The sequence below is a fragment of the Apteryx mantelli genome, chromosome 2, assembly GCF_036417845.1.
Source record: "Apteryx mantelli isolate bAptMan1 chromosome 2, bAptMan1.hap1, whole genome shotgun sequence".
NCBI lineage: Eukaryota > Metazoa > Chordata > Aves > Apterygiformes > Apterygidae > Apteryx > Apteryx mantelli.
The window spans coordinates 50,692,522-50,704,162 of NC_089979.1; the positions used below are offsets into that span (position 1 = coordinate 50,692,522).

General features: G+C 41.2%; 1 protein-coding gene across 5 annotated transcripts in view; it reads left to right on the plus strand.

Moving 5' to 3' along the window:
- ZNF521 (zinc finger protein 521) overlaps positions 1–11,641 on the plus strand; it is a 233,195-nt gene that overhangs the window by 89,580 nt on the left and 131,974 nt on the right. For all 5 annotated transcript variants that reach the window (XR_010883319.1, XM_067290615.1, XM_067290616.1 and 2 more), the window contains exon 4: positions 3,806–7,158. Coding sequence is in view for 4 of the 5 variants with exons in the window: in XM_067290615.1 (XP_067146716.1) it covers positions 3,806–7,158 (3,353 nt within the window). In the remaining variant the exon portion in view is untranslated. The remainder of the gene's footprint in view (positions 1–3,805; positions 7,159–11,641) is intronic.

The window sequence follows — 11,641 nt, forward strand, 5'->3', positions numbered from 1 at the left end:
TGGCAGAACATTTAAAATCAGTATTTGTAATGTTGACATAGCTCAGTGGGTAGGTGTCTGTAGATTTATATAGACATGGATGTAGGCAGAGCAGCAGCGAACTGTTCGTATTTTCTATTAGAGTGATTGGCAAAAAGGGATTTGAAGTCTTTTCTCCCAAGAGCGAGTGAAACTTCACCCCAAACACAAAGGCAGTTCTGTCTAGAGAACTAACTTCCTGGGCCGGCAGCTGCAGCAGCCACATCCCAGCTGGCTGCTGAGCTGCGGGGAGCTGCAGTCAAGCTCCGCCGCGATGGCTGTGATAGCCTGGCCTCTGGAAGGCCATATTCGCTCCCCTAATGCCTGCATATGTAGGATGCGGTAGCATAGGGTAGCAAGCCGTGGATTATTGTCATTTTGAAATGGATGCTCTTAATAGTTGCACCTTAATTTTCTGATGCAGCATCTTTGTGGGGAAGGGTGGGGAAACAGTAAGGACAGGCAATGCTATCGTTCGAGTCCTGCTGTGGCAGTAGGTAGTAGTGCTCTGAGTCCAGATTTCCTTATCCGATGGCTGTCCCAGGGTCCATTCTTCGACAGCCCCAGACGGGCTGCGTGCCATGGGCCATCAAACACAATGTTCCCAGTGTTCAGGTTGACAGCCACATAGCAAAATTAATCTGCAGTGACCCGTTTCTGTGAACAGCACAGGCAAGGTTTAAAAAGTCCTTTCGTGGGTTGCTGCTGGCACAGCTGCCCCACTTTGGGAACCTTTGTGTAAAGGCAGTGCAGAGGCCCTCCTTCCGCAGCATCCCGCCTGACCTGCCACTGCCCTCCCCGCGGCCACCCCGCGCCCCGGGAGGGGAAGCCGGGAAACGTGTCTGCTCAGTTGTTACGCTCGTTCTCAGGGAAATCCTGTTGTCCTACATGGTGCAATACGTGGAATTCCCCATGCGTTACTGGAAGGAATAGACGTTTCTGTAGCTCTGAAAGGGTAGATTTTCAAATTTCAAGTAAAAAGGACAAAAGTTAGGCTTTTAAGTGGTGTGCTCCTTTCCTTCCTGCACAATTACTCTGCAGAATCATTTTGGGCTGGGATTAAAAAAAACAACAACAGTGTGACATACAGGAATATTTATACGTGCTAGCTGGAAAGTAAGAACCAGATCTGCGATGTAGTATAGCACTATTCCCCCTCCACTTTTTTTACCTTGTATAAAAGCTAAAGGAGAGAACCCCAGCAAACAAGGAGAATTGGGTGGGGGAAAAGAGGCTCCCCGTGCTTATACAGTGGTCACACTCAGCGCTTGATCCTGACCCTGCCGCCAGCCTGACATCCCACCGAGATTCAGAAGCCAAAGGGAATATTATATAATAGGTAAAACTGAGCAGGCAGTGGCCACAGAAAGCAAGTGATTTACTACTGTGTCAGTGATAGTACACTATTTATAACACTTACTATATATTTCTCTAAACATTTATACAATAATACATCATGTTTGCATAGGATATACATTTTAATATTAAATTTGGTTACAAAATATGTAGCCTAGCCCATTGCAGACTATTTTTCTTTGCTCAGTTGCATGACATAAATTTCTGTTTATCTGCCGGCACTGTTCATATGTCAGAAATATATTTGATTTTAAAGGACAAAAGGTTTTTCCTCTTAAGAGAGCTGACTGGAAATTTTCAGTTAAAATAAAATTAAAAATGTAGCAAGAATTAAGATTTTTTTTCTGTATATAGTTTTTCCACTGTTTTGATTATTGCTAGTTTCAGAATCAAACCCAGCAATTTGAAAGGGCAGTACACAGATTTACATCAAAGTCTCCTGTGTATATTGCAGTTATTAATGTAACAATTTAAAAACTCAGCTGTCTAGTATTAGTTAGTATCTATCACCATGAATAACTTTGCTTACAGTACATTGTTAAGCATTTTAGCAGATGATAGTACGTTAGCTGGAAGGTAAGATTTTTTTTTTTTTAAGAAAACAAACACCTTTGTTTGCAGTTCAAAGACATGGTATTTAGGCTAGAGTTTGCTTTTGTTATTTAAATAAATACCATTAGTGCAAATTCATACATAGATATATACAGATATGTATTTGTGAGTGTATGAAGGGTATGGGTAGTTTGTGAAACCCTTCTCTTCAAGAAGTGAACAAGAGGGTAAAAAACCATGCAGTTTTCAACTTGTATTGCAAAGCATTGTTGCGATGGGCAAAGATCCAGGAATGGTGTTTGGTTGTTTTCTCAGAGTTAGATGGTTGCCATCTGGCATTGATAGGGAGATGGTGTTGTCATCAGTTTCTAGATGCAGGAAAGGAATGAATCCTCATCTGTTTCCTGTGGATAAGCAAGAGGTTGATAATCTAGTAAAATCTTGTTACCTTAAAGAAAGCAGGCTCAGAATTTCTTTACATAATATAAGCCAGCTCTAACTTTCATGTTAGTGTAGTAAATTTCTGATAGGAGGCTGAAGACATTAAGAAACTTACTGTTCATCAAGAATACCTTAAGAAAAAGATGCCTTTCAAAAGGTTTATCCAGTCTTTTTCTGTGCTATTGTAATCAGTTTTGCTTTTAAAAGGTAAAAGAACCCCAAGTACTGCCCCTGGAAAGGAATAAAAGGACTATTTGTTTCAGAGTGGTCTGTCAAGCATTCTTTCAATATTTTTAAAGAAATTTTAGGTTGAAAGAAAGGCGATCATTGCAGTGTTGTAGTCTACATTTAGAGCAAAAGCTGCAAAAATTGTAGAGTGCACCTGTTAAAAAAAAACTTGCCCTGTCCAGAGGTTAGGTAATAGCATGGATAACTAGTTTAGTTTATATTCTGGCTAGCATTCTTGTTTTGTCTTTTCTTTGTTACTCATAAATCTCTCAGCTTTTACCATAATAGTTTATCATTTTTCCTGTTTCCAGCTTTTTACAAGTTGCTTTGTCTGTGATCACCTCACAGTGCAGGTTCTGCCAAACTAAGGAAGTTCAGCTGGCTGTGGCTTTTGCAAAAAGGAAGAAATGGTGGGCAACCTCTTGAACTTAAAAAAGAAAAAAAATGCTGTTCACATCTGACCCTCATGAAACTTTCTCATTTTCCTTGATCCTGGCTGTTGGTTTGTTAGTTTGTTTTGAACATTTAATGATCCAGCTGCCAGCTTTCAGTAACTGAATTGTATAGTTATTGGAGAAATCTGGTTGCACTGTATTAGAGAAAAGATCACTGTTTATACTGTTGTCCTGTTCCTCCCCTGTAATCTTTCATATTATTTTTTTGAATAACACCCAAGTCTCTCTCAATGGTAGCCTTTAAAAGATTTCTGTGTTCAGAATGAACATCAAGGGGGAAAAATAACGGTGGCAAAGCAGAGGGGATTTTTTTTATTAAATATCAGGCATGTGGGTTGACTGTATTAATTTTAAATCATTCCTGTAATATTTTCTCCTTTCCTTTGACTCTTCAGATGCTCAAATAATATGCAAATCATTTTCAATGGATACAAAAGAAACATTAAATATATTAAAATCTGCATTTTAATAAAGTTGTCAATGTATAATACATATCCTGCAACTGAGAAAGAATGATAAAAAAGCAATAAAAAGGTAATATAGGCACAGAACTATTTAATAACTTTTAATGTTTTACAGTCTGATAAAAATAAATGTGGTCTTGAAGCTATTTGATACAGGTGTTAAGAAGTATCCATCTGAGTTGAGTACGTTTTAGCTATTTAGGAGTAGCTCATCTATGTTGTTTATGTGATTTGGTGTCTCCTTTGAGCTGTAGGGATTAAGCTTGTGGGAATGTTTCTTTCTCATTTCAGATGGAGTGGATGTTGAGGATGACCCCACCTGCTCATGGCCAGCATCATCACCTTCTAGCAAAGACCAGACTTCCCCAAGCCATGGAGAAGGTTGTGATTTTGGTGAAGAGGAAGGAGGCCCAGGGTTGCCCTATCCATGCCAGTTTTGTGACAAATCGTTCAGCCGCCTCAGCTACTTAAAGCACCACGAGCAAAGTCATAGTGACAAGCTCCCTTTCAAATGCACGTATTGTAGTCGTCTCTTCAAACACAAACGCAGCAGGGACCGCCACATAAAGCTTCACACAGGAGACAAGAAGTATCACTGCAGTGAGTGTGATGCAGCATTCTCAAGGAGCGATCATCTTAAAATTCACTTAAAGACTCATACGTCCAACAAGCCATATAAATGTGCCATTTGTAGACGTGGATTTCTGTCATCTAGTTCGCTGCATGGTCACATGCAGGTTCATGAGAGGAACAAAGATGGCTCTCAGTCTGCCTCGCGTATGGAGGACTGGAAAATGAAAGACACTCAGAAATGCAGTCAGTGTGAAGAAGGCTTTGATTTTCCTGAAGATCTTCAGAAGCACATTGCAGAATGTCACCCTGAGTGTTCCCCTAATGAAGACCGATCTGCTCTTCAGTGTGTTTACTGTCATGAACTCTTTGTAGAGGAAACATCCCTGGTAAATCACATGGAGCAGGCTCATAATGGTGAGAAGAAGAATTCATGCAGCATTTGCTCTGAGAACTTTCACACTGTGGAAGAGCTGTACAGCCACATGGATAGTCACCAGCAGCCAGAGTCATGCAACCACAGCAACAGCCCATCTTTGGTAACCGTGGGCTACACCTCAGTTTCTAGCACCACTCCGGATTCAAATCTTTCGGTGGATAGTTCAACAATGGTGGAAACAGCTCCCCCTATACCAAAGGGTCGTGGAAGGAAGCGGGCAGCTCAGCAAGTGCCAGATATCACTGGTCCTTCAAGTAAGCAAGCAAAAGTTACATATAGCTGCATTTATTGCAACAAACAGTTATTTTCCAGCCTTGCAGTTTTGCAGATACACCTGAAAACTATGCATTTGGATAAACCCGAACAAGCCCATATCTGTCAGTATTGTTTGGAGGTATTGCCGTCTCTCTACAATCTGAATGAACATCTTAAGCAAGTCCATGAAGCTCCAGACCCAGCGTTGATTGTTTCTACCATGCCTGCCATGGTGTACCAGTGCAACTTCTGCTCTGAAGTGTTCAATGACCTTAACACTCTTCAAGAACATATCCGATGTTCTCATGGATTTGCCAACCCTGCTGCTAAGGACAGTAATGCATTCTTTTGTCCCCATTGCTACATGGGATTTCTTACAGATTCTTCTCTGGAAGAGCACATTAGACAAGTCCATTGTGATCTTAGCAGTTCCCGATTTGGTTCCCCTGTGCTTGGAACCCCAAAAGATCCAGTGGTGGAAGTGTATTCTTGTTCTTACTGTACAAACTCTCCAATATTTAATAGTGTTCTTAAACTGAATAAACATATCAAGGAGAACCATAAGAACATTCCTTTGGCACTGAATTACATCCACAATGGAAAAAAATCCAGAGCCATGAGTCCATTATCTCCTGTAACCATTGAGCAGACCTCTTTAAAAATGATGCAGGCAGTTGGGGGTGCTCCTCCTCGTCCTGCAGGTGAATATATTTGTAATCAGTGTGGTGCTAAGTATACTTCCTTGGACGGTTTTCAGACTCATTTGAAAACACACCTTGACACTGTCCTGCCAAAACTGACCTGCCCACAGTGCAACAAGGAATTTCCAAATCAGGAGTCCCTGCTGAAGCATGTTACCATTCATTTCATGATCACCTCGACCTACTACATCTGTGAAAGCTGTGACAAGCAGTTCACTTCTGTGGATGACTTGCAGAAACACCTGCTGGACATGCATACATTTGTATTCTTCCGCTGCACCTTGTGCCAAGAGGTTTTTGACTCCAAAGTCTCCATTCAGTTACACTTGGCTGTGAAGCACAGCAATGAAAAGAAGGTATACAGATGTACGTCTTGTAACTGGGACTTCCGCAATGAGACTGACCTACAGCTTCATGTTAAACACAACCACCTGGAGAACCAAGGCAAAGTGCACAAGTGCATCTTCTGTGGTGAGTCCTTTGGTACAGAGGTGGAGCTGCAATGTCACATTACTACACACAGCAAGAAGTACAACTGCAAGTTCTGCAGCAAAGCTTTCCATGCTATCATCTTGCTGGAAAAGCACTTAAGGGAAAAACATTGTGTTTTTGAAACAAAACCTCCAAACTGTGGAACGAATGGGGCATCTGAGCAGGTTCAGAAAGAGGAAGTGGAACTCCAGACCTTGTTGACAAATAGCCAGGAGTCCCATAACAGCCATGATGGCAGTGAGGAAGATGTTGACACATCCGAACCCATGTATGGCTGTGACATTTGTGGGGCAGCTTATACAATGGAGACTCTCCTGCAAAATCACCAGCTTCGAGACCACAATATTCGACCTGGAGAAAGTGCCATAGTGAAGAAGAAGGCTGAACTCATTAAAGGGAATTACAAGTGTAATGTGTGTTCTCGAACATTCTTCTCTGAAAATGGGCTCCGCGAACACATGCAGACACACTTGGGACCAGTGAAACATTATATGTGCCCAATCTGTGGTGAGCGGTTTCCTTCTCTTCTGACTCTTACCGAACATAAAGTCACACATAGTAAGAGCCTGGACACTGGAAACTGCAGGATTTGCAAGATGCCTCTCCAGAGCGAGGAGGAATTTTTAGAGCATTGCCAAATGCACCCTGACTTGAGGAACTCCTTGACAGGATTTCGCTGTGTGGTGTGCATGCAAACAGTTACCTCCACGCTGGAACTAAAAATCCACGGGACTTTCCACATGCAGAAAACTGGAAATGGTTCTGCCGTGCAGTCCACAGGGCGTGCACAGCATCTCCAGAAACTGTACAAGTGTGCTTCTTGCCTGAAAGAATTCCGTTCAAAGCAGGATTTAGTGAAACTTGACATCAACGGTCTGCCATATGGTCTGTGTGCTAGCTGTGTTAATCTCAGTAAAAGTGGTAGTCCAAGTGTCAACATCCCTTCAAGCAGTAACAGACAAGGCATGGGCCAAAATGAGAACTTGAGTTCCATTGAGAACAAAAGCAAGGCAGGGGGACTGAAGACTCGATGTTCTAGTTGCAATGTTAAATTTGAATCAGAAAGTGAACTCCAAAACCATATTCAGTCAATCCACAGAGAGCTTGTTCCAGACAGCAACAGTACACAGCTGAAAACACCACAAGTATCTCCAATGCCCAGAATCAGCCCCTCCCAATCTGAAGAGGTAACCCTTTTTTCTTTGCTCTTGACACCTTCCACCCTTTTGGAAAAAAATCCCCATTTTTCAAGCTGTTTTGTCACATGTCATGAAATGCTTAGGCTGAAACATGTTACATTTTCATCCGTAGCCATTAGCTAGTAATTATTTGCTTCTTGATGTGCCTTACATCTTGGCTTGAATAGTGCAGAATAAGACTAATTCCAGTCTCCCTAGGATATTGTCTTCTGTATCACTGAGGAGACCTATCTTCATGCCAGCACAACTGAGATCTGGAATCTTATCTTAGCTCCGTTACACATTGGAATCCCCAGCTAGGAGTTGTGCTTACGGCAGAGAGTGTTAATGACAGAGGAGTAGAATATAGTGAGGCAAAATGCTGGCATAAGGGCTGAATTTTTAAAAAATATTTGTGAACAACAAATTGGGGGTTATTTTTGTAAATTGTGTTGTAGACATTAATTTTCCCTCTTTTTAGAATATTTTAATTAAAAAGAAGTGCAACACTGGCCTAAGGTAAATTGCAGTCCTTCTGGTGTGATTCCATCTTTTAGTTTTCTTTCTGCTCCTTAGGAACAACTTTTTGATGTCCCTGAAACACTCAGTGCATGATGATTAAAATCCCATCCATGTAGCGTAGCTCAGAAAGTAAATACACATTTCAGGAAGACAAAGGGTCAAACTTTCAAAAGATTTTATCTGCTTCCTCAGTCATCAGTGACCAAGCAATAACACCTGGATGGTGAGGGGTGGAGAGGGAGGGGAGTCATGTACTGAAGGAAGAAAAACTGTTTTGTCTTCAGAAATATTATCAATAGAATGACTTAGAGTTAGTATTTTAGGCCTGGTATCTTGCATAATGGCCCTTAACAGTTCAGGAAGCCTAAAAACACAGCACACAGAAATTATAAGAAGTAATAGCTATTGTTTCAAGAAAGCTTTCAATCTGGAATGGTGGAAGCATGGTGCTACCCATTGCTATGAATGTGAATGGATACGCTGTAGTCAGGGAGCTGCTCTTCCATCAACTTCCTCATTCCATGTTTGTGAGCCCATCTAGTAGGTAAGAAATCCCTTAGCCTGTCATCCAATATGGTGTTGTTCAAACTGGAGGGAGGGAGGAAAGAGGGGAGATACATAAGGATGCCCAGATGTGGAGTTATTGAGAGCATAGCTGGAAATAAGCTGGGAGGAGGCCGCTGAGGCAGCCCAGGGCCTGCAGTGCCACCAAGGAGGATATGGAGTTGGGAGACTCCGGGCAGGGTACATCCACCTGGTAAGGTGGATGCTTTCACAGGTTCACATGCTAGTTGGGGTTTGGCAGAGACCTCTGGAGATCATGTGTCCAGACCTCCTGCTCAATCAGGGTCAGCTAGAGCAGGTTGCCCAGGACTGCAAATCTTCAGTTTGCAATGGTAGAGGGGCAGTTGGGGAATGGGATTTGGTTTACATGAGGGGCAGGTCACTTAAAAAGATTGAGAACTGCAGGCCTAAAGAAAATCTTATTTTCAAATAAGAGGAAAAAGGTATGATTTTTATTAGGTGCGGGTCCGGCCCTTGATGGTCCTGTAGTACTGCTGTATGTATGTGTGCAGGAATCATGGAATGACCAGCTGCGTGTTTTTGATAAATTCAGAGTCATCCTAGTTGCTGTTTCATCTTCCCACAGTATTATTTGCGATTACTTGAAATCTCTCTCTTCTCCCTCATGTTCGAAGCCAGTTTCCACTGCCTCAAGCATGATCAGAATCACATGTTTTAAAACAGTTACCATGATAAGATGTTGCCAGCTTGGCTTTCTCTTGCGTGTAACCTCTACAAAAAGAGATTTGGGGACCTGAGTGGGTGATTTGAGGTCAGCTACCTTCAGTAGCATCAGTGAATCTTCTTGTACTTAGATCATGTATAATCAGAGTTCTTGTATCTTCTAATTGGCATTGTGTTTCTACTCTGAATGGATTTACCGCCTCACTCTTTGTCTTTTATTTGAAAAAAAGTATTTAAGATAAAAAAACCTTTCAAACTACAGCAAGATTTGTGAATAGCATTTGCATGCTTTCCAGTCGCCATTTGCCCTCCCATTCAGAGCTCATAAACTGATTTTTCAGTGTCTGTGGTTCTAGTCTCCAGATAGGTAACTTAGACTTTCAGATTCTTTTCTCGTAGGAGGCACAAAGCTATCAAGTTCCTGATAGAGCATTAGTACTTCTAGAAACCATAAATGCATTTTTGTGAAATCTTGAAAGATAGTTTATTTCCCTAACAGATATTACTGGTTTCAAATTGTAGTGACCCAAACATTATAGCAATGAGAATCAAAACTGAAAGTGGTAATACACAAATGTTTAACACTATAGATTTGATGTTGAGGCTGAGAGAAATGAAAACATAAGCATATAACACAAACAGTAAAAGCAAACTGTATTTCTAAAAGTTGTTATTAGTCAGTGGCTTTGGTGCTACACTGGGAAGGATATTTGTTGAATTGAATGTGATTTTGAAGGCAGCACAACATGCTATTTTGGGGAAATTTTCAACCAAAACAAAAATCATAATATTAGAGGAGTGAAGATTTCATTTGTGTTATTGGGAGTTATGTGGTTTGAGATGTCCTACTTGACCGGAAGAACTTTTCCCTCCAGAAGCAAGAAGAATGTGGAGAGCAGCTGTCAGACTATTAATAGTGCTGAATACTCTTTGTTACTTGGTTTTAGATTACTATGGTAAGAGTACTTGAAAATACATTTTTAAGAGAAAAGGTAACACTAAAATATGAGACTTCTGGCTTCTTTTTCAAGTATTCTCATTGTAAAACTAGAAAACTTCTCTTTCTTTTTTAGCTTGCGTTCAAAAATATGTTTGGGTGTGTTTGCCTTAATATGGCATAATGTCATCAGCTGAGCTACTATATATACCTTCTGAGGTCTCCTTACTTGCTAAGTGAAACATGTTGCCCTGAATCATCTTCACTGAGAGTTAGCTGATGTACTTTATCTTTCAGCTGGAATGGGAAATGATGGGCAATTCTCATCAGTTACCACAACTCAGGGAACAGGTTGGAACTCATTAAGCCCGTAATGTTGTTGAATCTGGTACCCATAACCTATCAAAAAGATTTAAACAGGCAGATTGTGGGTGGATAGCTGTAGAAAGAACTCTAAAATTGGAGACTCTCTAACTTATTCTTTGAGCTTGATGAGATGCTCAATTCTGGCTGTAGATTCCTTGTAAAGATCCTAAGTTATTGCAAACACACTGTTAGGCTACAATAATAATCTTGGTAATAGTTAATGTTTAAAAGTGAAGAACAACGTTTGATCTGACAGTGATTTGGGAACCAAGTCTTAGTCCTTTTTCTATCACTCATGTGCTCTGTTGATTTGGACCAATCCACTTTAACATCTATGCTTTTTTTTCCTTGTGGAGAAAATAAGAGTGATAGCTACTTACCCGAAAAGTGTGTGTTGCCATGCTTAGTTACAATAAACTGTTGTAAAGCATTTGAAAGATGAAAAGCAGTGTTCAAAAAGAACTGGAGCCTTACTTCTCTTGTTCCTCCTTAATGTGCTGTCATGCACCTAATGAGAGAACTCTTGACTCAGCATAAATATGGGCCTTTACTTTTTAAACTTCAAGACTTCCATACATGCATAACCAATAATAATAATTATACTCCTAATTGCTTGAATGTCAGGGGGAGGAGGGAATGGACTCCAGCCTACATCAAGGATTTACTGGTAAAATCTACCTTATGTTAGTGTATCCGTGTGTGCAACCATGCTCAGTTTGGGGTCCTGTTGGTAACATCCAGAGTAGAAGCTCAGCAGGTATAATTGCTTCTGTGAGTAGCTTAAGTTATGTATCACTTTGTTGCATGAATGTGAAGCTTAAGTGAATACTTTATTACCTGTGGCAATGCAGACAGTCTTTCATTAATAATACAAGAACATCCTGGGTTTTCTGGTCCTGAGAAGAGATGGGGCACTGCAAGTGCACTGCCAAATCGCTGCAGGAATAAAGATGCTTATTTAGGTGTTGCAGAAGACTTGCAGAGACTCACTGTAGCAGGGAGGATCAAAAACACTGGACAAAGGAGAGAAGAACTAGCAATTGTCAAACCATCTGAAAAGGAGGATAAGTGGGAATCTGGGGCTGCCCCTTTTGTCCTGTTGCATCCTGGATGCCAGGATGGGCATGTCACAGCAAGGGACAGTGGGCATGTCACAGCACCGTTCTGGAAGGAGTCCTGAAAGCACAGGCTAACGATGAGCTTGTGGAGACAGGGGTCACAGGATGCAGATACTGCGGAGAGCTGGTGGCTCCTTGAGACTCAACTTATCCCAGCTCAGATGAGTCCAGAAGTGGTATTACCTGGGCAGAAAGAACGGAACTCAGGTAGGTGTGTTGTTTTACCATTACATTTTTTTCTCCTCTTTATTTATGGTCACTGAATCTACCTTTCTTCTGTTCCTATTCCTCCCCCCTTTTC